Source organism: Mercenaria mercenaria, chromosome 1, assembly GCF_021730395.1.
Source record: "Mercenaria mercenaria strain notata chromosome 1, MADL_Memer_1, whole genome shotgun sequence".
NCBI lineage: Eukaryota > Metazoa > Mollusca > Bivalvia > Venerida > Veneridae > Mercenaria > Mercenaria mercenaria.
Genome location: NC_069361.1, coordinates 78,304,305 through 78,329,988, shown reverse-complemented (window position 1 = coordinate 78,329,988; position 25,684 = coordinate 78,304,305). Strand labels below are relative to the sequence as shown.

The window sequence follows — 25,684 nt, the reverse complement described above, 5'->3', positions numbered from 1 at the left end:
ACTTGACTGTTGAAGCCTAAAGGACAGGAACAACAAAAAGAAGAAATTCCAAAAAAAATTCTAAGTCCACAAAAAAATTCTTACCAGGTAAATTTATGTCAAAATACATCTAAAAATTGGATGTACCATCCATGTTGTACCACAAAGAGTGGTCTCGTTTTTCCCTACGGCCAATAATAAAAAAGTTTCAAAAAAAGCTATTTATAGTAACAAAAAAGGGAAGTAATACAAAAAAAAAGTTATTGTAAGAGAACAACAAGAGTGCCAGAATGTCACAATATACGCCTGTCACAGCAAATTTCTTTACTCTAGCTGCTGTATTGCAAATGAATTTTAATTTTGTGGTTGTTTAGTAATCATTGTAAGTCTTTTGTTTTCCTAAGTCCACAAAAAAAATTCCTTACCAGGTAGAGAGACCTTAAAATACACCTAAAATTTGAAAGTAACATCTATGTTGTACCACAGAAAAGTGGTCTTGGTTTTTCCCTATGGTCAATTATAAAAAAAGTTACAATATAAGTTATTTATAGTAACAACTAAGGGAAGTTAATCTTAAAAAAAAAAAAAAAAATCCAAAAAAGTCCACACAAAAGTCTTCACCAGGTAGAGATTGGTCAAAATACACCTCAAAATTGGATGTAGCATGCATGTTGTACTACAGAAAAGTGGTCTCGATTTTTCCCTACGACTAGTAATGAAGAAGTTACAATATAAGCTATTTATAGTAACAACAAAGGGAAGTAATTCTAAAGAAAGGAACTGTGCATGACACTTTCTCTCATGATGGTGTATAATTGTGCCAAGTTACATCAAAATCCCTCCATGCATGAAGAACAAATGCTTCGGACAAAGTCATTCTTGTATCTGACCTTTGGCCTCTAAGTGTGACCTTGACCTTTGACCTAGGGACCTGGTTCTTGCGCATGACACTCCGCCTCGTGGTGGTGAACATTTGTGCAAAGTAATATCAAAATCCCTCTATGCATGAAGAAGAAATGCTCAGGACAAGGTTTTCATTCTTGTATCCTTTGACCTCTAAGTGTGACCTTGACCTTAGACCTAGGGACCTGGTTCTTGCACATGACACTCCGCCTCGTGGTGGTGAACATTTGTGCCAAGTTATATCAAAATCCCTCCATGCATGAAGAAGATATGCTCCGGACAAAGTTTTCATTCTTGTATCCTTTGACCTCTAAGTGTGACCTTGACCTTAGACCTAGGGACCTGGTTCTTGCACATGACACTCTGTCTCATGATGATGAACAATTGTGCCAACTTTCGTCAAAATCCCTCTATGCATGAAGAAGATATGCTCCGGACAAAGTCATTCTTGAATTTGACCTTTGACCTCTAAGTGTGACCTTGACCTTAGACCCTAGGGACCTGGTTCTTGCGCATGACACTCGGTCTCATGATGGTGAACAACTGTGCCAAGTTTCATCAAAATCCCTTCATGCATGTAGAAGATATGCTCCGGACAAAGTCTGTGGACGCCGCCCGCCCGCCCGCCCGCCTGCCCGCCAGGGGCGTTCCCATAATACGTTCCGGTTTTCAAACGGGCGTATAAAAAGTTACAATATAAGTTATTTATAGTAACAACTAAGGGAAGTTAATCTTAACAAGAAATATCTTTAAAAATGATGGTCGGCGAATTGTAATAAGGAAAGAAGTTTATGAATTTTTCATCTAATATTCATCTTTCATCCAACATTTTTCAAATTGCAAAACTAAACACCACACTTTAACAATTTAAATGGTTCTCTTTTAATTTTTCGCAAAGGTTTCGTAGGGTTGCAATTTTGTTTTGTTTATCCTTAGGCGAATAATTACAGCAGTAGTTTGATGAAGATTCATGAAGCGGTTCATCCCCATTTGTAACAAAATAGCAGAGACCTTACGATATTGTTACACATCGAGTTTGATAAAAATCCATTATATTTTAGTGGTTAATGCGAAGAAAGGCATATCTACTTTTAGCTATAGCGATCCCTAATAGGGCCCAAGTTCCTATATAAATAAATTTGGAAGAGGACCTTATAATGATGCTCCAGACCAAGTATGACAAAGATCCACCAAGCTGTTCATGAGACGCTGTATAAAGGCATTTCTAGTTTTAGCTCTAGCAGCCCCTAAAAGGGGTTAAATGTCCCAGCTGAACAAAGTTGGCTGCAGGCCTAATAAAGATGCTACAAATCAAGTTTGATTAGAATACATGAGAAATATCAATTAAAGGATTTTTTTTATTTTTATTTATTTCTAAAATAGGCCAACTGATCCCGCTTTAACAAATGCATATTCGCTATTCATGAATCTTTGGACAATGACGTCACACCTATAAACAAGAGGACCATGATGGTCCTGAATCACTCACCTATCCCCACATGACCCAGTGTTGAACTGAGTACGACGTTTCTATTATTTGACATAGTGACCTAGTTTTTGAGCACAAATGACCTAGATATCATCAAGATAAAAAATTCTGACCAATTTTCATGAAGATCCATTGAAAAATATGACCTCTAGAGAGGTCACAAGGTTTTTCTATTATTTGACCTAATGACCTAGTTTTTGAAGGCACAAGACCCACTTCTGAATCTGACCTAGATATCATCAAGGTGAACATTCTGACTAATTTTCATGAAGATCCATTGAGAAATATGGCCTCTAGAGAGGTCATAAGGTTTTTCTATTTTTAGACCTACTGACCTAGTTTTTGACCGCACATGACCCAGTTTCGAACTTGACCTAGATATCATCAAGAGGAACATTCTGATCAATTTTCATGAAGATCCATTGAGAAACATGGCCTCTAGAGACGTCACAAGGTTTTTCTATTTTTCGACCTACTGACCAAGTTTTTGACCGCACGTAACCCAGTTTCAAACTTGACCTAGATATCATCAAGGTGAACAGTCTCACCAATTTTCATGAAGATCCATTGAGAAATATGGCCTCTAGAGAGGTCACAAGGTTTTTCTATTTTTAGACCTACTGACCTAGTTTTTGACTGCACGTGACCCAGTTTCGAACTTGACCTAGATATCATCAAGGTGAACATTTTGACCAATTTTCATGAAGATCCATTGAGAAATATGGCCTCTAAAGAGATCACAAGGTTTGTCTATTTTTAGACCTACTGACCTAGTTTTTGACCCCACATGACCCAGTTTCGAACTTGACCTAGATATCATCAAGGTGAACATTCTGACCAATTTTCATGAAGATCCATTGAGAAATATGGCCTCTAGAGAGGTCACAAGGTTTTTCTATTTTTAGACCTACTGACCTAGTTTTTGACCACATGTGACCCAGTTTCGAACTTGACCTAGATATCATCAAGGTGAACATTCTGACTAATTTTCATGAAGATCCATTGAGAAATATGGCCTCTAGAGAGGTCACAAGGTTTTTCTATTTTTAGACCTACTGACCTAGTTTTTGACCCCACGTGACCCAGTTTCGAACTTGACCTAGATATCATCAAGGTGAACATTCTGACTTATTTTCATGAAGATCTCATGAAAAATACGGCCTCTAGAGAGGTCACAAGGTTTTTCTATTTTTAGACCTACTGACCTAGTTTTTGACCGCACGTGACCCAGTTTCGAACTTGACCTAGATATCATCAAGATGAACATTCTGACCAACTTTCATAAAGATCCCATGAAAAATGTGACCTCTAGAGTGGTCACAAGCAATAGTTTACGTACGCACGAACGCACGCACGCACGGACAGACGGACGGACAACGGACGACGGACGCCATGCGATCACAAAAGCTCACCTTGTCACTTTGTGACAGGTGAGCTAAAAAGTGAAAGTCAAGCAAACATACAATTGTAATTATTTCAATATTTCTGTTTCATAAGCAAATTTTGTCCGTAATCATATCACATAGATAAACTGTATGCAGCATACCTTCATTTCAGTGTAATGAGATTCAGTCATTATATAGCATATATGTAATAAAACAGATTTCAACTGAGTTCAATATTTGCATACCATACTAAAGAAAAATATTCATATATAATAAATCAGTTAAATAATTTATAACAAATAGATCAAAGCAAACAAGTACTCATTTTAATATGCAATCTGAATAAGTCACAAAAGCAAGAAACCTTTTCATATACAGACGATAATTGTAACAAGGAACATCTTTTAAAAAGCACTTCTCTACATAAAAGACTCTTATCACACCCTTATTCATCTGATACGCAGACCGTATTCAGCTCTTTCTTTAATTTGATATATGTTGGTATTTGAACAGGTTTTTATCATTTTTATTAAACTTACTTATCATTTTGAGATACATCAATAGTCTTGCTAAATATACTGAGCCAAAGTTAGCTTTAAAACTGTGAACAGCGTCGTTTAGGATAAACGCTTTGTCTACATTTCACTCAGCATAGCACAATTAACAGAGTGAAAGAAATTGACACTCTCGTCCAATCAGACAGAGTGTTGCATAAATCTTCCATTTTGATAAATTACCTATAATGCGTTATCAAGTAGTTTGATTTGCAAACTGAAGTCACGTGGCATAGGTAACGAAAACAAATTTAGACGGCGTCGCCGAAAAAAAAAAACACAAACAAAAAAACAAACAAAAAACACAAAAATCTTTACCAGGTAGAGATTGGTCAAAATACACCTCAAAATTGGATGTAGCATGCATGTTGTACTACAGAAAAGTGGTCTCAATTTTTCCCTACGACTAGTAATGAAGAAGTTACAATATAAGCTATTTATAGTAACAACAAAGGGAAGTAATTCTAAAGAAAGGAACTGTGCATGACACTTCCTCTCATGATGGTGTATAATTGTGCCAAGTTACATCAAAATCCCTCCATGCATGAAGAAGAAATGCTTCGGACAAAGTCATTCTTGTATCTGACCTTTGGCCTGTAAATGTGACCTTGACCTTAGATCTTAGGACCTGGTTCTTGCGCATGACACTTCGTCTCATGGTGGTGAACATTTGTGCCAAGTTATATCAAAATCCCTCTATGCATGAAGAAGAAATGCTCCGGACAAGGTTTTCATTCTTGTATCCTTTGACCTCTAAGTGTGACCTTGACCCTAGACCTAGGGACCTGGTTCTTGCGCATGACACTCCGCCTCATGGTGGTGAACATTTGTGACAAGTTATATCAAAATCCCTCTATGCATGAAGAAAGAATGCTCCGGACAAAGTTTTCATTCTTGTATCCTTTGACCTCTAAGTGTGACCTTGACCTTAGACCTAGGGACCTGGTTCTTGCGCATGACACTCCGCCTCATGGTGGTGAACATTTGTGACAAGTTATATCAAAATCCCTCTATGCATGAAGAAGAAATGCTCCGGACAAAGTTTTCATTCTTGTATCCTTTGACCTCTAAGTGTGACCTTGATCTTAGACCTAGAGACCTGGTTCTTATGCATGACACTCCATCTCATGATGGTGAACAACTGTGCCAAGTTTCATCAAAATCCCTCCATGCATGTAAAAGATATGCTCCGGACAAAGTCATTCTTGAATTTGACCTTTAACCTCTAAGTGTGACCTTGATCTAAGACCTAGGGACCTGGTTCTTGCGCATGACACTCCGTCTCATGATGGTGAACAACTGTGCCAAGTTTCATCAAAATCCCTCCATGCATGTAGAAGATATGCTCCGGACAAAGTCATTCTTGAATTTGACCTTTAACCTCTAAGTGTGACCTTGACCTTAGACCTAGGGACCTGGTTCTTGCGCATGACACTCCGTCTCATGATGGTGAACAACTGTGCCAAGTTTCATAAAAATCCCTCCATGCATGTAAAAGATATGCTCCGGACAAAGTCATTCTTGAATTTGACCTTTAACCTCTAAGTGTGACCTTGACCTTAGACCTAGGGACCTGATTCTTGCGCATGACACTCCGTCTCATGATGGTGAACAACTGTGCAAAGTTTCATCAAAATTCCTCCATGCATGTAGAAGATATGCTCCAGACAAGTCTGTGGATGCCGCCCGCCCGCCCGCCAGGGGCGTTCCCATAATAAGTCCCGTTTTTCAAACGAGCGTATAAAAAAGGGATCTGCCAAATAAAAACAAGAGCACTGCAATGCAGAGCAATATACACAAAGCAAAGTCATTATGACCTTTGACCCCTAATTGTGACCTTGACCTTGAAGCGAGTCATCCAAAGCATGCGCTCTGCACGTCGCCTCAGTGTGGTGTACATTTGTGCCAAGTTTCTTTGAAATCCTTCAAGCAGTTCAAGAGTTACAGAGCGGACACAGCAAAGTCATATATGACCTTTCACTCCTAAGTGTGACCTTGACCTTGAAGCTAGTCATCCGAAACAAGCGCTCTGCACGTCGTCTCAGTATGGTGAACATTTGTGCCAAGTTTCTTTGAAATCCTTCAAGCAGTTCAAGAGTTACAGAGTGGACACAGCAATGTCATATATGACCGTTCACTCCTAAGTGTGACCTTGACCTTGAAGGTAATCATCCGAAACAAGCGCTCTGCATGTCGTCTCAGTGTGGTGAACATTTCTGCCAAGTTTCTTTGAAATCCTTCAAGCAGTTCAAGAGTTACAGAGCGGACACGAAACACATTCATATGACCTTTGACCCCTAAGTGTGACCTTGACCTTGAAGCTAGTCATCCGAAACAAGCGCTCTGCACGTCGTCTCCGTGTGTTGAACATTTGTGTCAAGTTTCTTTGAAATCCTTCAAGGGGTTCAAGCGTTACAGAGCGGACACGTAATTGCTAACGGACGGACGGACTGACAGACGGACACCAGCGTCATAACATAATACATCCCTTTGGGCATATAAAAAGAGAAAGTGTAAACCAAGGAGGGGATGCGGAAAGACGCCGACGCCGGGTCGAGTAGGATAGCTCTCCTTATACTTCATATAGTCAAGCTAAAAATTATATTTTATCCCAGCATAAAACCTTCCCTGCATTTTCAATGTAAATTTGTTAAGAGTGCTTAATTTTCAGCACAAATTTACCTATGATATGTTGTTTAGACGGATGGGGAATCTGGGACTGTAAGACGACCTTGATGACCTCTACAGGAACGGCAACTGACAACTGAGCCGCACCTCCCACAGAACCTGCAATCACAATATGTAGGAAGTGGGGCTCAGAGCCTGGTACAGCACTGGAACCCAGAAGTTTCAAGGTGTTGGCGTAAGTCCCAAAGAACATCGAGTTGACAAGTCCATAGGAGAAAAGTGGCCATGATAATCCTCGAAAAAATCCTTTTGCCTGCAAGTAAATACGCAAATATATCAGTACTACATCATTACTGCATGAGGAAGTTAAACCAACTGGTTACATCAACATTTGCTGTACACTGATATTACATGCTATAACTTTATTATGCCTATAAATTACAAGTTACTAGGGTTTCAATAACATAATGATCAGTAAGGTAAAATTAAAGCAATACTTTAACTTATATGCAGGTTGTAAGTACATTTATGTAAAGTGAATCTTTACTATTGAATATATGTAGCTTTCTAACATGACTCGATTTGATTTCCAGTTAAACAAAGAAGGAAATCAAGCTCTGTATATTCTGCGATAAACAACGGTTGACGCGCGGTCCGGTAAGAGAGCATTATGACGTCAATTATGACGTCAAATTGCCGCATGACGTCCAATACATTGCTCCTCGGGTAAATGAAGTCCAGCATAATATTTATTATAATATGTCAATGAGCATGTCAGAATGAAAACAATCAAGCCCTTCTTGTGATTTATCGTCTAATTTACCACGGTTCATCGTTCAGATGCTTCAGTATTTAACCACTCGGGCTAACGCCCTCGTGGTTCAATTCCTACGCATCTGAACTCTAAACCATGATAAATTAAGACGATAAACCACTCGAAGGCCTTGATTATTTGTTAATTATACTTTAAAGGCACTGGCCTCCAGATCGTTCGGCAACAACAAAATTGTTTTTGTTAGATATCTGGAAATTAATGCTATATTTCTTAAGAATGCTTTGAAATTTAACTACTGACAGACTATATGTTACGGAAACCCATGAGAATTAGTTGTTTTTACTAATTTTTATTATGAAAATCGAAAAGCGTTTGTAATGCTTTACTTGAGGTGAACTGGCTCGATTTGGCATTTTCAATATAGTTTAGAAACAAAATCTCATATTCTAATGTTCATAATACGACCAAACTTCAATATGAAAGAAAATATTTTTTAGCCAAAATCTGGAGGTCAGTGCCTTCAACTGTTTTCTCTTTGAAGTGCACTGCATGCCTATTTCGTTCAAATTATTTTTGACCTAGCATGGCCTGCTTTGTTGAAATAACTTTTGACTGTCCGAAAAATTATGATATTACTGGTTCCTAAAAACTATACAAATTTGGAAATATTAGTACAAGTATTATAGAACTCTTTTCATGCATACACACATTCAAAAGTGCTTCACAGTAAACATTCAAAAGAATACAAACAAAAATCTATTGGGTAATGTAACAGGAGCTGTTTGTTTTTCTTTTTTTATTGTGTTTAACGTCACATAGACAAATTATAGATCCGAAGGTGATTTTCCAGCTTTTGATGGTGGAGCAAGACCGTACAAGTAAAGTAAAATTTGTCATTCTAGGCACTGTTTCAGGCATAGGCAGGCACCTGGGTAATACCACCAACTTTCTGTAAGTCGGCTGGATGGATTCCTCACAAGAAAATAACTACACCCCAAGCAATGCTCACTCATATCGGTGAGGGGCAAGTGATTCGTAGTCAGCTACCATAACTGTTTGGCCATAGAGGTCCTTAACACGTATGCCCCCTATGATGGCCTGAACCAATTTCAGTCTTGAGATCACAAATGAATTTGACCTTTGATCTACTGACCCCAAAACACAATTTAGGGGTCATCATCTGACTAAGCATTCTGAAGTTATTGATCATCTGAAACAAAATGGTCAACCGACTAATAAATAGACCAATAGACAAACTGATCAACAATAAGCAAAACAGTATACCCCTCTTCTTTCGACGGGGATGGGGCATAAAAACACAGAGTCTGCAATAGACATAAAACATTAAAAGACAAGATAAGAATACCGGTATTTAAAAGCGGTCAATATACTGGTATTTTTTAAATGGTTCACAGTCTTTTCTCTTTTCACCTATTTAGGAATTAGTCCAGTATCAGTCTGATTGAGAAATGAGCAATCTGGTAAATTTGTTGCAAGTAGATCTAGTTATTTTTCTAAAGTGTGATTAATAATGTACTGAAATAATGTCTGATTTTGGCAAATGGAAACAGATCCCTTTACCAGAAGGGGAAAAAGCTGTCTTACCAGTCCTTGTTTATTAATGGTGATACAGCAATCCAATAATCCCTTGTACTGGTTCCCAGCTTGTTGCACCTGTAGCTGACATTTGACGGTGTCCAGGGGATGACCAAATAACACTCCTGCTGATCCTAAAGCGAGTCATATTTGATAAACACACCAGTAAACAGGTAACTGTAATATACAAACATAATTATATTTGAACTGACCATGAAGAGCAACAATTAAAGCTTGGTCAAATGATAAGAATGTTTTCAACAACATTTCATTTGGATCAGGGATTTTTTTACCATTTAGAAACTGGGGCCAGGGGCCCATTCAGTTGGGAAAAATGGCGCGTAAAACCTGAAAATTGGGAAATACAAAAAATAAGTTTTGCCATCATACAACCTTTATTTCTGCACTGTTATTGTTTGATGTCATATTACAAGTCTTTTGTTTTATATTTTTTGTCTTTTGAAAGTGTCTACTAAATTTTCTGGTATTTCTTCAGTGAGAAACTCACAGACACTCAACGGTCAATAAAAGTTGGGGAAATTTAAACCTAAGAATTGGGAAAATAAGCAAATTTTTGCAATTGGGATGGGGCCCATATTCGGCCCCAAAATCAGCCTTAAAAAATCCCTGTGGATAATCATGTATATCGTTCATATTCAAATTAGTTTTAATTTGAAAATCGTGCTCTGTAACAAAAAAGCAACAAAATTGAATTGAAAATCCTTAGGATTTTTTGTAAGTCTTAAATAAAATATTAATTACACATGATGCACTGTTTCCATACACTTTTATTTGAATGTTTACGTTGAGCGCTTTCCATGTAACAATAACAGCATTTTCAATAAAATAATTTAAGTCAACGAATTTCCAGCAAGTGTGTGCATCGCTACTATCTTGTAATAACTTATTTAAGCTATGAAGAATTGCTTTAAATAGTTAAGATAAAATTATTACAAAATAATACTTATTTGTTTCCCTTAATTTATCTGTTGTTGTTTGTTTTTTGCTATAACCTTTAGAAGCGATACTGGCCTCAGCAAAAACATTAAATGACATTATGATTTATATCAGTGACATACTTGAAAAGAATATTTTATGTAACAGTTTATTATGGACAATTTCCACCCCTGATAATTTTATGTTTTGTCACAAATTTGACTTGGTGTGTTACATACCTGATACAGCTCCAGCTAAATAATCGAGCAGCACATCTTTACCAACCATTCTTCCAGCTTCTCCATCAGCATAGGCCCTGAAGTCTAAACAAACTATTCAAATAAATATACAAGGCAAAACACAATCATGAATGTTTTCATTTTGTACCTATATATTCAATCAAACCCAACAGGACAGATAAGATCTTGTGTTTTCAGCTGGTATCAAAATACACAAACAAGAGGGCCATGATGGCCCTATATCGCTCACCTGAGTACCATTGCTTTCGCCCAAAACAAAAAGGAAAAATTCTTACAAGGTACAGATATTTCAAAATACACCTAAAAATTGGAGGTACCATCCATGTTGTACCACAGAAAAGTGGTCTCAGTTTTTCCCTACGGCCAATAATAAAAAAGTTACTAAATAAGCTATTTATAGTAACATAAAAGGGAAGTAATAAAAAACAAGAGATCACAGAGTGATCTTGGCGCCCACCAATGTGCCATTTTTGAGAATTCCAAATTTTAAGACTTATTGACTAGCTCAAGGTCAAATTTCATTTCCGTACAAAACACTGTGCATGTGGTCAAAATTCGAAACCTGTAGCTTGAGAAATGTGAAAGTAGGTCACTATATCAATTTCAAGGACAAAGTGGTCCAAATTTGAAGGCTGTAGCTTGAGAAATGTGAAAGTAGGTCACTAGGTCAAAATCTAGGTCAAATTTTATTTCAGAACACAGAACTATGCATGTGGTCCAAATTTGCGGCCTGTACCTTCAATAATGTGAAAGTAGGTCACTAGGTCAATGTAAAGGTCAAAGTTTGTTTCAGTAGACAAAATTATGCACGTGGTCCAAATTTGAAGGCTGTAGCTTGAGAAATGTGAAAGTAGGTCACTAGGTCAAAATGAAGGTCAAATTTCATTTCGGAACACAAAACTATGCATGTGGTCCAAATTTGAAGGCTGTAGCTTGAGAAATGTGAAAGTAGGTCACTAGGTCAAAATCAAGGTCAAATTTTATTTCGGAACACAGAACTATGCATGTGGTCCAAATTTGAAGCCTGTACCTTCAAAAATGTGAAAGTAGGTCACTAGGTCAATATCAAGGTCAAAGTTTTTTTCAGTGCACAAAACTATGCATGTGGTCCAAATTTGAAGGCTGTAGCTACAGAAATGTGAAAGTAGGCCACTAGGTCAAAATCAAGGTCAACTCATGTCAAGGTTCATCTTGCCACTCAAAACCATACAGGTGGTCCAAACTTGAATGTTGTAGGTTATTGACAAGAAGATTTTAAAAGCTTTTCCCTATATAAGTCTATATGAACCATGTGACCCCCAGGGCGGGGCCATAATTGACCCTAGGGGATGATTTGAACAAACTTGGTAGAGAACCACTAGATGATGCTACATTACAAATGCCAAAGCCCTAGGCTTTGTGGTTTGAACAAGAAGATTTTCAAAGTTTTTCCCTATATAAGTCTATGTAAACAATGTGACCCCCGGGGCGGGGCCATATTTGACCCTAGGGGAATAATTTGAACAATCTTAGTAGAAGACCACTAGATAATGTCGCATACAAAATATCAAAGCCCTAGGCCCTGTGTTTTTGAATAAGAGGTTTTTCAAAGTTTTTCCCTATATAAGTCTATATAAACCATGTGACCCCCGGGGCGGGGCCATATTAGACCCCAGGGAAACAATTTGAATCATTTTGGTAGAGGACCACTAGATGATGCTTCATACCAAATATCAAAGCTCTAGGCTCTGTGGTTTTGGACAAGAAGATTTTCAAGTTTTTCCCTATATAAATCTATGTAAATTATAGAAATAAACAAAGGGCCATAACTCACTAAAGAATTGTTGAACCAGTCTGATTTTCAGGGGGACACAACTAGGGTACCAATACATCATTCTGACAAAGTTTGGTCAAAATCCCCCTGGTAGTTTCTGAGGAGATGCGATAACGAGAAATTGTTAACGGAAGGACGGAAGGACGGACGTCGGACCACGGACGCAGAGTGATTTGAATAGCCCACCATCTGATGATGGTGGGCTAAAAATATTGTAAGCAAACAAAAGAAGGATCTGCCAAATAAAAACAAGAGCACTGCACTGCAACGCAAATGCAGAGCAATATTCACATAAAACAAAGTCATATGACCTTTGATCCCTGAGTGTGACCTTGACATTGAATTTAGCCATCCGAAACATGCGCTCTGCACATCCTTTCAATGAATGAACATTTGTGTCAGGTTTCTCTGAAATCCATGAAGGTGTTCAAAAGGTAACAGAGCGGAAGGGAAATTGCTAACCAACACACAGACAGACAGACGGACACCAAGGCGATAACAAAATACGTCCCTGTGGGCGTATCAAAAAGAATCGAGATCTTATGGTGATACAAGTTGTGTGCAAGTTTGGTTAAAATCAAATCATAAATGAAACTGCTATTGTGCAGACAAGGTCAAAATAGCCAATTTTGGCCCTTTCAGGGGCCATAACTCTGGAACCCATTATTGGATCTGGCCGGTTCAAGAACGGAACCAAGATCTTTTGGTGACACAAGTTTTGTGCAAGTTTGATTAAATTCAAATCATAAATGAAGCTGATATTGTGCAGACAAGGTCAAAATAGCTGATTCCGGCCCTATCAGGGGCCATAACTCTGGAACCCATTAAGGGATCCGGCCGGTTCAAGAAAGGAACCAAGATCTTATGGTGACACAAGTTTTGTGCAAGTTTGGTTAAAATCAAATCATAAATGAAGCTGCTATTGTGCAGACAAAGTCAAAATAGCTAATTTTGACCCCTTCAGGGGCCATAACTCTGGAACCCATAATGGAATCTGGCCAGTTCCAGAAAGGAACTAAGATCTTATGGTGATACAAGTTGTCTGCAAGTTTGGTAAAAATCAAATCATAAATAAAGCTGCTATTGTGCAGACAAGGTCAAAATAGCTAATTTTGGACCTTTCAGGGGCCATAACTCTGGAACCCATAACAGAATCTGGCCAGTTCCAGAAATGAATCGAGATCTTATGGTGATACAAGTTGTGTGCAAGTTTGGTAAAAATCAAATAATAAATAAAGCTGCTATTGTGCAGACAAGCTCAAAATAGCTAATTTTGGGCCTTTCAGGGGCCATAACTCTGGAACCTATAAGGAATCTGGCCAGTTCCAGAAAGGAACCAAGATCTTACGGTGATACAAGTTGTGTGCAAGTTTGGTAAAAATCAAATCATAAATAAAGCTGCTATTGTGCAGACAAGCTCAAAATAGCTAATTTTGGCCAATGGGATCTGGCCAGTTCAAGAAAGGAATCGAGATCTTATGGTGATACAAGTTGTGTGCAAGTTTGGTTAAAATAAAATCATAAATGAAACCACTATCGTGCAGACAAGATATTGTTGACGGACGCACTGATGATCACAAAAGCTCACCTTGTCACTATGTGACAGGTGAGCTAAAAAAAAGTTTCTGGTGACATGGCAAAGAAAACCAATAGGGTAACAGATATGTAAATTCATTTGAGATGTGCAGACTATTACCTTTGTATATTATTCATATTTCTAGTTTGGACGTACATGTATCTGGTTCTATTTTATTTGGAGAAGCTTTTGAATGGCAGTTTACTAGCAACAAATGCACAACCAAATATCTTTTCCAAACTGTGGAATGACAACTTATTTCTAAGAAAGGAAATAACAGGGAACTGAACCAGGGAATTGAAATGTGTGTCAAGTGGGCGTTGTTGGCATGTGTATATTTGGCAATGTATCCTTTTTTCTTGGCCATATCCTTTTTGCTTAAAAAAATACAAGAGCCAGAAGTGCAGCTTATCATAACATAGTGCATTGCCGTACCAAAAGCTATTTTTGATAAGTATATATTGTAAGTGGGTGCGGGATTTATTTTTTGTTTTGTTATTTCTGTGTATTTTATTATTGATGAAACTGACATGACGAATCCCTGTGGTTTCAGACACATTCTACGATGTTTGACAGCTGCGCAACAACAGTCATGTTGGACATGGCCGCCCCTTGCCAAAGCAAATGTTTCCTGTAAGCAGTGACCTAGAACAGGAAATATTTTGTAATAATGAATTGTATGCAAATGAGTTAGAGAAGGAAAGAGTTACCAAGAACTTCTGTGTTCAATATGTATGCAACAGTTATTGTTTATACACACTGCAATTCCTTAAGCGCGCTGCACCAAGCTTAAAACATGTTCAAGTAAATTTACTAAATGAAGATATTTCAAGAAGAATGAAATGTACAGTTAAGATGATTCTTGTACATTGCACCTCTCAGATAAAGAGAAGTAATTCAAAGTGAAACAAAGCAGTCTAAAAGGCAGCTATATCCCCGTGCTGTTATGGATAGTGAAAGTGTTGATGGTATTGGGTGGAAGCATTGACGTTGTTAAGTATATTTTATAGTTCATGTATTTTAAGATGACATCAATGAATTTGTTTGGCTGACTCATGAGTTCTGCACATTGTCCTGATGAGGCGATCATTTGACCCAAGTTTCATGAAGATCCTTCTGAACAAGGGGTTTAGGAGATACAGAGTGGACATGAAATGGAAGGCTCAAACCTTTGACCTTGAGTTGTGACCCTGACCTGACACGGCTGATTCATGAGTTCTGCACATCGCTGAGATGATAATTTGACCAAAGTTTCATGAAAATCCTTCAAGAGGTTTAGGAGATACAGAGCGGACACAAAATGATAGACTCAAACCTTTGACCTTGAGTTGTGACCTTGACCTTGAGTCGACATGGCTGACTCATGAGTTCTGCATATTGTCTTGACTAGGTGATCATTTGACCAGTTTCACGAAAATCCTTCAACTTCAAAGGGTTTAGCAGATACAGAGCGGACACAAAATGGAAGGCTCAAACCTTTGACCTAGAGTTGTGAACTTGACTCATGAGTTCTGCACATCGTCTTGAGGAGGTGATCATTTGACTAGTTTCATCAAAATTCTTAAAGGAGTTTAAGTTATATGGAGTGGACAAAATTGTTACAGATGGACAGATGGACAGAGACCATTCCTGTAACACCCCACCACCCATGGCGGGGATTAAAAACATGCAAGGCAGAGCTGGTTCTAGTGGAATACACAAATTTTCTCCTATATGTATACCTGAATGCAGTTTGAAAAAATATGCTTCGAAACTAATATTACATGTAATGCCTTGGACAAGATTATCTAATGTCTGACAGACAGACAGTTTTTTTTGCTCTGTAGAGCTATTTTCCTCAATTTTCCTTGCTGAAATCACATGACAGATCTATGCTTGCCATGTAGGTAGCATTTTCATAATAAAACTAAAGCTATCACAGCTATCACTGAAGGTGATGAATGCACCCCACCCCTCTGCATGCACAGACACAGTACATTGTAATTTGACACACACAAGTTTGCATAATTATGTGGATGTAGATCTATATACAGTAGACCTTATGTATATAGTATGGTAACATGAATAAAGTCCCATAACTGTGCAGAATTTTTTTCTGAAAGAACCTATCAAGTTTCATTAAACTGTGTGCAATGGTTCCGGAGATTAGGCGTGCACAAGATTGCATATGCAGACTCTATGTATACTGCATAGTAACAAAACACCAAGTCCCATTACTCTGCAGAATATTTAACTGAAAAAACCTAACATGCTTCATACACAACTAGGGTAACTACTGATCACTTGTGTGAATTCATTCAATTGTGTGCACGAGTTCAGGAGATTAGGTGCGCACAAGATTGCATATAATACAGACTCTATGTATATAGTATTGTAACAAAAGCCCATTACTCTACCAATTTTTTTTCTGAAAGAACCGAACATACCCCATGCACAACTAGGGTTGGTACTGATCACGACCATATATACCCCCTTACAACTTTGTTGTGCAGGGGAGTACAATAATAACATTACAGAATTTGTTGTGGAAACTTAGACCATACAACAGTAACAACACCACTCCAGTTTGGGGTCTCATTTTTAGCTGATTTTGCAGTTTGTGTTTGACCGAAATATTTTTCTTTCAAGAATAAAAATGACCCAACTTTTCTTTTGATTGTTATTCAACTCTGGAAAAATATTGTTCAAGAAAAATGTAAGATATGGACATTTAAAATGGGTCCTGATGTGTGTTGCAGCCACTGGAAATATGGGCGCCGAAATATGTCAATTTTATATAGAATAAACTAAAAGAAGAACAGCTTTTTAGTGTGTTGTAACCTAAAAGTGTACTGTGTAGCCTTGCATTAACAAATAAAACGAATTAGGTATCACTTTGAATTTTTTGCAGCAGTCTGATAAAATATTTCAATCACAAATGTGGTTTGTTCAAAATTCAACAATTTTGCAAAAGGCCGTAAAACTGCTTTTCTCTTGCTTGTTAATTCAAAACATACACGTGTAGTTTTTTGTTGACATCGATATGCAGCGCCACCTAGTTTGTGTATTAACTATGACATAATTGCCCGGATGTTTACATATAAACATTTTAACACATAGAATAAAACCCCGCATAAAAGCACTTTAGCCCAAAATGATTTCAAAGTTACCGTCTCCTTCCGAAAGTAAAGATAATAAAAACAATAATTAAGACCACTAATTCTTGCTGCAATAAGCAAATATCGAGCATTTGCAAGAAAAATATGACCTATCTTCCACTTTTCCCCGTGTGTAATCCACCATTCATTACTAACAGCGCATGCTCAATGTGCGCGAATTTTCTAAACCACGTGACTTTTGACCAATCAGATCTCGGGATTCCTGTGTCAGGTTGTTGTTCAGCTGTAGACGATTTATTCATGGATTCTCCCAGCCGAATACTTACTCTGACTTTTTTGAAGTTTTCCAAATAAGTATTGGACAGATCAAGAACCTTTTTACAGGTCTTTAAGAAGAAGAGTAACTCTACATATGCTGCGAGTTTAATGATGGTAAGATTTGGTTTTGTAAAGATATGATGCAGCCAAATTTTGAGCGCCTGACAGACGTGTTGTTTTGACAGTTTCTTTTTTGGATATTTTTCTCAGGATTTTTCCTTGTTTTCAGTTGTTAGACGTTTGATAAGATAATTTCTTCGAATGTTATTCTAGGGGAAAGTTCCAATAATCATTCAGTGTTTACAACATAGTTTGTGTTTGTTTCTGTAGAGCAGGATTTTCAAAAAAATATTTATAAAAAGTGGGTGGGGTAAAGCCCATTCTAGCGGTTCAAGCAACAGACGATCAAAGGGCCAAGAATATATATCAGTCTGCATATATAAGCTTGTTTAGTGCAAAGCACATTAATCAATGAGAAATTTATTGAACTGATGGCTGTTTTTAAAATAAGTCAGAAAATAAATATTTTAACCTTTAAAATGCCAAAAATGGCAAAAACAGCACAAGAATAGTATAAAGAACTTGGTTTTAAGCTGTCCGATGAAAATTTTACAGTTTGGGCAGTAACAAGAAACCAAAATATTACAAGACAGCCTCTGCCCCATATTGTCTGGAGTTGCAACTAGATGCATCTTAATTAGTATTCAGATTCAGTGATAACGTACAGATGTTTTAAATAGAAACAATTAAATATATAAATGCACACAAACAAAAAAGTATACAATTGGGTGAAGCACCCTTAACGCAGCACCCAAGCTTCTCCCTGAGATTACAAAAAACTATAATAATAATGTCTTTATTTAACGAGGCAACATATTTGGGCAAGCCCAATCTTTCATATGAGCTAGCCTCACAACTGATCATATCTAGGCACTTTTGCCGCCTAATCATCTTAAAAGAAACAAAGAAATCAAATCATTGGTTGTAACACTTAGCAACATAATAGAACAAATGTTTGGCAATGTCTGTAAAAGAAATAACATCGAGTAATTTTGTAACAAAAATGGATTTTATTGGATGTTGCATGTGCATGATCCAATGAAATTAAATGTAATAAGAATAACTGAATGCGCACAAGACTTGATCTTCAAGTTTCAAGATAAAAACAGATTAATAACACTTAATGATCAACAGATGGGAAGGGTGGGTTTGACAGCCTAAATTACATTATTGCCATACCAGCATTTCACAAGTTAACCATATTTTTGAGACAGCACCTGCAGTACAAGCCAGAAATTTTGAGTTATAATTGTATCTTCATCCTAAGAGCTATAAAAATAAATAGATTCGCAACTTGAAAGGCATATATAGAGCAAATCTCGCCAACATCACGTGGCAACTGAATGAGATCTCGTTTTACCAGTGTATGAAACAGACAGCAGAAGGATAAAAAATTTTGTTGTGAAAAGCTTTGAAAAACAAAGATCGTTTGTTTATAATGATAATGGTGTTTTACTAAAATTGTTAGTATTTTCTAAACAGGGAAGGAATGAATTTATGACTGGTAGTCTGTGAATCAAAAGTGGCTGTTTGAAAATTGGACCCAATTCGGTCGGCCGTTACCTGTGTATGAAACAGACAGCAGAAGGATAGAAGTTTTGGGTCATGAAAAACTTTCTATCGGATCGTTTGTTTATAATGTTAATGTTTTGTTTTTAGCTCACATGTCACAAAGTGACAGTGTGAGCTTTTGTGATCGCGCAGCGTCCGTCGTCCGTCCGTGCGTCCGTCCGTGCATCCGTGCGTAAACTTTTGCTTGTGACCACTCTAGAGGTCACATTTTTCATGGGATCTTTATGAAAGTTGGTCAGAATAGAAAAACCTTGTGACCTCTCTAGAGGCCATATATTTCACAAGATCTTCATGAAAATTGGTCAGAATGTTCACCTTGATGATATCTAGGTCAAGTTCGAAACTGGGTCACGTGCCATCAGAAACTAGGTCAGTAGGTCAAATAATAAAAAAACCTTGTGACCTCTCTAGAGGCCATATTTTTCATGGGATTTGTATGAAGGTTAGTCTGAATGTTCATCTTGATGATATCTAGGTCAAGTTCGAAACTGGGTCAACTGTGTTAAAAACTAGGTCAGTAGGTCTAAAAATAGAAAAACCTTGTGACCTCTCTAGATGCCATATTTTTCACAAGATCTTCATGAAAATTGGTCTGAATGTTCACCTTGATGATATCTAGGTCAAGTTCAAAACTGGGTCACGTGCCGTCAAAAACTAGGTCAGTAGGTCAGATAATAGAAAAACCTTGTGACCTCTCTAGAGGCCATATTTTTCATGGGATCTGTATGAAAGTTGGTCTGAATGTTCATCTTGATGATATCTAGGTCAAGTTCGAAACTTGGTTAGCTGCGGTCAAAAACTAGGTCATTAGGTCTAAAAATAGAAAAACCTTGTGACCTCTCTGGAGGCTATACTTTTGAATGGATCTTCATGAAAATTGTTCAGAATGTTCATCTTGATGATATCTAGGTCAAGTTTGAAACTGGGTCACGTGCCATCAATAACTAGGTCAGTAGGTCAAATAATGAAAAAACCTTGTGACCTCTCTAGAGGCCATATTTTTCATGGGATCTGTATGAAAATTGGTCAGAATGTTCATCTTGATGATGTCTAGGTCAGGTTCAAAACTGGGTCACATGAGGTCAAAAACTGGGTCACTATGTCAAATAATAGAAAAAAATGACGTCATACTCAGTTCAAAACTGGGTCATGTTGGGACAGGTGAGCGATTCAGGACCATCATGGTCCTCTTGTTTTAATGTTAGTATTTTCTACACGGGGAAGAAATGAATTTATGATTGGAAGTCTGAAAAATCAATAGTGGTTGTTTGAAAATCGGACCTGATTCGATTTATTGCATGACGGCCATATCGCTAGTGTAATACTTAAAGTGGTCAATCACATTTAATCAACATTTAATGACATTTTTTACTTTTTGTATATTCTGGTAAAGAATTATTTAAGGAACAAAAAGACCGATTACATAGAGTTAGATTCCTATCTGAAATGTATATTTTATTATTTTTATAAAATTTTGTAATTACTCCCCTTTAATATGAAAAGTATATAAAAAGCTGGGTATTTCTTTTTATTTCGATACAGTGTCTAGTTTTACATTTGCATTTGATAGTCGTATCAACTATTGAACAATCTGAACCAAAATGCAAGTTTTAAAACTGTGTGTAGCTTCTGAATTCTGAATGGTTGCGCAACCAAGATAGGCAAAGGGAGGTAATAATAATTTTTCAAACTTGCGTTTCTAATGAATTCCATCTAAATACATAATTTTTAATGCAAATATTTTACAAATATATTACAATATGTCTAATATTAATACATTTCCTTAGGCAAAGTATGTTTATCAAATTTATACTTATGATAAAATAACTCTATCTTGGTTGGGCAACCAGGATAGGAAAATGAAATTTTAAAAATACCTCGAGTGAAAATCTAATTTGTATTAAGTGTTAAGTGAACATAAATGAGTGTAAATGATCAGATGCTAAAGTTTCGAACAAATCCGTTACATGGCCAAAATCTGATTATCCACCTTTAATAAACATCTGTTGATTTGATCACGAGTGATCAAGTCAGCAAATGATTCAATAAGATAACGCCGGTTAACCTGGTGATACGTGCTTACGCGAGATTATCTCCAGTTGCAATTCTGTGTATTTATACTTCTTTGCGTCATCCATGTAAAAACTGATCTTGTTGGTAGTCCCATCAAACTCTGGCAGTCTTAAGTGAGGAGGGAATAGTCTGATGGCAGGAGCAGAAGCCATCAGTTGTAACTGTTGGCTCATTCCAGTCTATAATATGGTTAAAGGGAATGTGGTCTCGGTAGATAATGTGTCTACTGTGAGTGACAGTCCTGATAGTGTAGATCCCAGTGCAGGCCTTTTTTTATGCTGATTTTAGGGCCGAAATTCGGCCCCATTCCCCAATCTAAAAAGTATACTTTTTTCCCCACCTTGGCCAAAAATTCCCCATGCAAAAAAAAATGAAATTAGTTTTGATTTTCAGTCCTAATTTTAACAACTTTTCAGCAAATATATTCCTCCAAACAATGATTTCGCGACGTAAATTTCCCCTCCAAAAGGGACCTGGTACCCTTCCCCAAATTAACAAAAAAAGGGCTGCAGTGTGTAGATCTTACTGTTTTTCTGGCATCTATAGTTGACTGCAACTGCTTGATTTATCGTGTACTTGCATACAAATCCAAGTATACATTATATATGAAAACTGTAATTGCAAAGGCTTCTGTGCATTTAGAATTTAGAAAAGTATATATGGATTTAAGTGTTATTAATTTATTTAATGGAACTATTAAGTCCTTCAGTAACACTAAAATTTTGGCTCTTAGACCTATGATGTACATAGCTGACTTAGTAAATTATTCTTTAAAAGCTTATTGGCTCATGTACACATTTACATAATAATTATCCTTTCTACTCAGCAAGGGTCATCAAGTTTTCATTATTATCTGAGTATTTTGTTGCAGAAAGATAGACATTTTGTATGTATTTTATGCAAGCTATGGTAAGTTTGATGAACAGTTTATGCAAAATAAAGCATGATCTGTTGCAATGAAATGCATGAGTCATGCTACATACACCATGATTCACAATGAAATCGTCCAGCTAAGATGTCAGTTTTCATTGAACATGCAGGACCCAAGTGGAATCGATGGGTGTCACATGGGAATTCTTATTTTGATATTTCTGTAGAACCTTTCGATCCAAATAGTTGATTGCAATTTGAGCCTCTCATAGACCAATCATAAAAATTTATAAAACTGCTGCAATACCTAGTTTTGTTCTCACTTTCAGATGATTGATACAGTCAAATGATATACCTGAGCATGTTTGAAAGTTTGTTATTTGTGTAATTACAGGCTGCAAGCTCTGAGCCACCATACCTGCCTATTGGCACTGATGTCAGTGCCAAGTATAGAGGAGCATTTTGTGAGGCCAAAGTAAAGAAGATTGTCAAATCTGTGAAATGTAGGGTAGGTATCTAACTTGTAAATTTTCCACATTGTAGATAGCATGATTTTCTACTTAGTTGTTGAGTCTCTGCTCAGTAACTGAAAGTACCAAGAATTGTTTCAAGCTGTTTCAAAAAAAAACAAACTAAGTCCAAAGAAATCTCTTAAGCATATTTGTTAAAACAAGACAACATAGCACTTTTAAGGTAATTTTCTTCTGAAAATAACATTTTTTTTTTTTTTAAAATGTCCACTTCTGTTATGGTACAGTTTCTCTTATTTCAATCTTCTTGATACAATTTTTCTGTCCTGACAGACTCGTGAATAGTTCCCATCTGCTCTGCATAATCCTGTGTGAGCATTGAAGAAGTGTTTAATCATAGTTACTTGTAATTCTCTTTTGCAGGTGTTTTTGAAAGAAACACAGTCTAGCTTGTTGATAACAGATGAATACATCACTGGACCTTTGCAGGTAAACTAATTTTTAGCTCGACTATTCGAAGAATAGTCTAGCTATTCTACTCACCCTGGCGTCGGCGTCACACCTTGGTTAAGTTTTTGCATGCAAGTACATACAGCTATCATTTAAAGGCATATAGCTTTGAAACTTATTTATTCTTTTTCTAGGTCAATAACCAACCTCACTGGGTCAAGTTCCATAACTCTAACATGTATTTTGAGCAAATTATGCCCCCTTTTGGACTTAGAAAATTCTGGTTAAAGTTTTACATGCAAGTTACTATCTCCAAAACTAATGCAGATATTGAATTGAAACTTCACATGTGTCTTCGGGGTTATAAAACTAGTTGATAGCACCAGGTCCCATAACTCTGACCTTCATTTTGGCCAAATTATGCCCCCTTTTGGACTTCGAAAATTCTGGTTAAAGTTTTGCGTGCAAGTACATACAGCTATTACTAAAAGGCATATAGATTTGAAACTTATTTTTTCTTTTTCTATATCAATTACCTACCTCACTGGGTCAAGTCCCATAACTCTGGCATGTATTTTGGCCAAATTATGCCCCCTTTTGGACTTAGAAAATTCTGGTTAAAGTTTTGCGTGCAAGTACATACAGCTATTACTAAAAGGCATATAGATTTGAAACTTATTTTTTCTTTTTCTAGATCAATTACCTACCTCACTGGGTCAAGTCCCATAACTCTGACATGTATTTTGGCCAAATTATGCCCCCTTTTGGACTTAGAAAATCCTGGTTAAAGTTTTACATGCAAGTAACTATCTCCAAAACTACTACAGATATTAAATTGAAACTTCACATGTTTGTTCGGGGTTATAAAACTAGTTGATAGCACCAAGTCCCATAACTCTGACTTGTATTTTGGGCAAATTATGCCCCCTTTTGGACTTAGAAAATCCTGGTTAAAGTTTTGCGTGCAAGTACATACAGCTATTACCAAAAGGCATATAGCTTTGAAACTTATTTATTCTTACCAACCTCACTGGGTCAAGTTCCATAACTCTTAACATGTATTTTGAGCAAATTATGCCCCCTTTTGGACTTAGAAAATTCTGGTTAAAGTTTTACATGCAAGTTACTATCCCCAAAACTAATGCAGATATTGAATTGAAACTTAACATGTTTCTTCGGGGTTATAAAACTAGTTGATAGCATCAAGTCCCATAACTCTGATATGTCCCCTTTTTGAACTTAAAACTCTTTTGATATTAAACATTTTGGGTAATAATTTCCAGCTTCTGTGACAATATTTCGAATAGTCGAGCTTGGCTGTCTTACGGACAGCTCTTGTTAGGTGTCTTGTTGTTTCATCAGATGAAAAGTTGAAAGGGATGATAGTAAAGTTTAGAAAAATATGAAAAAACTTTGATTACACATATTTTACCTTACAGTGACCATTTTAGCGGAAAGCTCCATGATTTTCAAGCTCATGTTTGATTTTAAATATTAAATTATTATTATTATTAATTCTAACACGACTAGCAAATAACCTACATACATGTAGAGCAAAATCTGTCTCGGGTTATTCTGCAATAACCCACGCGCGTGCAATGACGTCATCCGGTCCAGGTGCGTAGCACGGTCGTAAAAAGTAGTTACCATTTTTTCTAACACTGTTGATACTTGTATGTCATGTTAGAATCAAAATAACAAGTTCCCAAGTGTGATTTATCGTACAATAACCCGAGTTTTTCGTTCTTATGCAAAACAATATATCACTCAGGCCTACGGCCTTCGTGATATATTCTTACACATAAGAACTCAAAACACAGGTTATTCTACGATAAACCACACTTCAAGTGACTTGGGAACTTATTATTTCTTAAATAAACTATGAATTCAGCTGTGTCATAAAGGTATTATCAAGAGTACATTCCCAGGGTGTCTTCCATGGCTGATAGGTTACAGTCACCAGCTTAAATCATTTACCCATTTACCCTAGGGTGTAGAATTCTTTCATGTGAAGAAGTCATCCAACTAGCTTACGGATTGTGGATAGTTTTACCAGGTACACATTCAGAGGAGCAACTAGGTTCTTTTTCAACCTTCTGTGACCTATTATGAGTCAATGTGACAACAAAAAATAGAATTGTAAATAAGCAAAATCTTACTTTCACAGATGGGTGCAACAGTGGAGGTGAAGCATCCTGACACAGGACGTGTGATGGAAGCTACAATCAAACAAATGAGTGACTCAAGCATGTATACAGTTGGTAAGAAACCTTTTGCCTGCTTGCAGCAAGTAATTCTGCCTTTGTGACCAGTGCAGACCAAGATCTTGGTCTACACTGTTCACTATTCAGTCAGTAAATTTTCAGTGAGCACCCCTTTGAATAATTAGTGGTACTGCCCATATGGAATGATGGACCAGACCATTTTAGAAATATAGCAGGGTAAATGTTAAGAAAGAACAGTAAACAGATTTTGAAGTGATATTTTGGTCTTCATGCTTGTGAAGTTGAATTTTTGCATCATCGTAGTCAGTCTTACTTATCCTCATAGGGATTAGAGATCTGTGAGTTAAATATGCATTTATGCTAACAGTAAAATGTATAAATCATTCTGTAATATTTGTTCTTTCTATCTGGCAAAAATACAGCTTGAATAGGCTAAAGAATAAGTTTTCATTAGTATTATATCAGAAATATTTTCTGAATTTGGTTTTCTTTCCAGTTTTTGATGATGCTGATGAAAGAACTCTTAGAAGGACACAGTTGTGTTTGAAAGGCGACAAACATTTCATGGAAAGTGAGGTATAAACAATCAGATTTTCTTAATGCTCAAAGCATCAGGGGCTGGGGGGCAGGGTTCTGTCCTGAATTAATAATGCA

The 25,684-nt window shown here is 36.9% G+C and overlaps 2 protein-coding genes across 3 annotated transcripts in view; one reads left to right on the top strand and one right to left on the bottom strand.

Moving 5' to 3' along the window:
• Positions 1 to 17,195, bottom strand: part of LOC123533116 (solute carrier family 25 member 45-like) — a 30,546-nt gene extending 13,351 nt beyond the window's left edge. Inside the window, exons 1-4 of the mRNA XM_053551797.1 lie at positions 17,142 to 17,195; positions 10,485 to 10,568; positions 9,319 to 9,443; positions 6,993 to 7,251 (exon numbers count right to left, since the gene is read on the bottom strand). Of these exons, the coding sequence (XP_053407772.1) occupies positions 6,993 to 7,251; positions 9,319 to 9,443; positions 10,485 to 10,533 (433 nt within the window). The 5' untranslated portion in view covers positions 10,534 to 10,568; positions 17,142 to 17,195. The remainder of the gene's footprint in view (positions 1 to 6,992; positions 7,252 to 9,318; positions 9,444 to 10,484; positions 10,569 to 17,141) is intronic.
• A 67-nt stretch (positions 17,196 to 17,262) lies between these two features.
• LOC123564969 (AT-rich interactive domain-containing protein 4B-like) overlaps positions 17,263 to 25,684 on the top strand; it is a 30,842-nt gene continuing 22,420 nt past the window's right edge. For both annotated transcript variants that reach the window (XM_053551695.1, XM_053551691.1), the window contains exons 1-5: positions 17,263 to 17,424; positions 22,280 to 22,393; positions 22,779 to 22,844; positions 24,973 to 25,066; positions 25,527 to 25,606. In XM_053551695.1, coding sequence (XP_053407670.1) covers positions 17,419 to 17,424; positions 22,280 to 22,393; positions 22,779 to 22,844; positions 24,973 to 25,066; positions 25,527 to 25,606 — 360 coding nt within the window. In that variant the 5' untranslated portion in view covers positions 17,263 to 17,418. The remainder of the gene's footprint in view (positions 17,425 to 22,279; positions 22,394 to 22,778; positions 22,845 to 24,972; positions 25,067 to 25,526; positions 25,607 to 25,684) is intronic.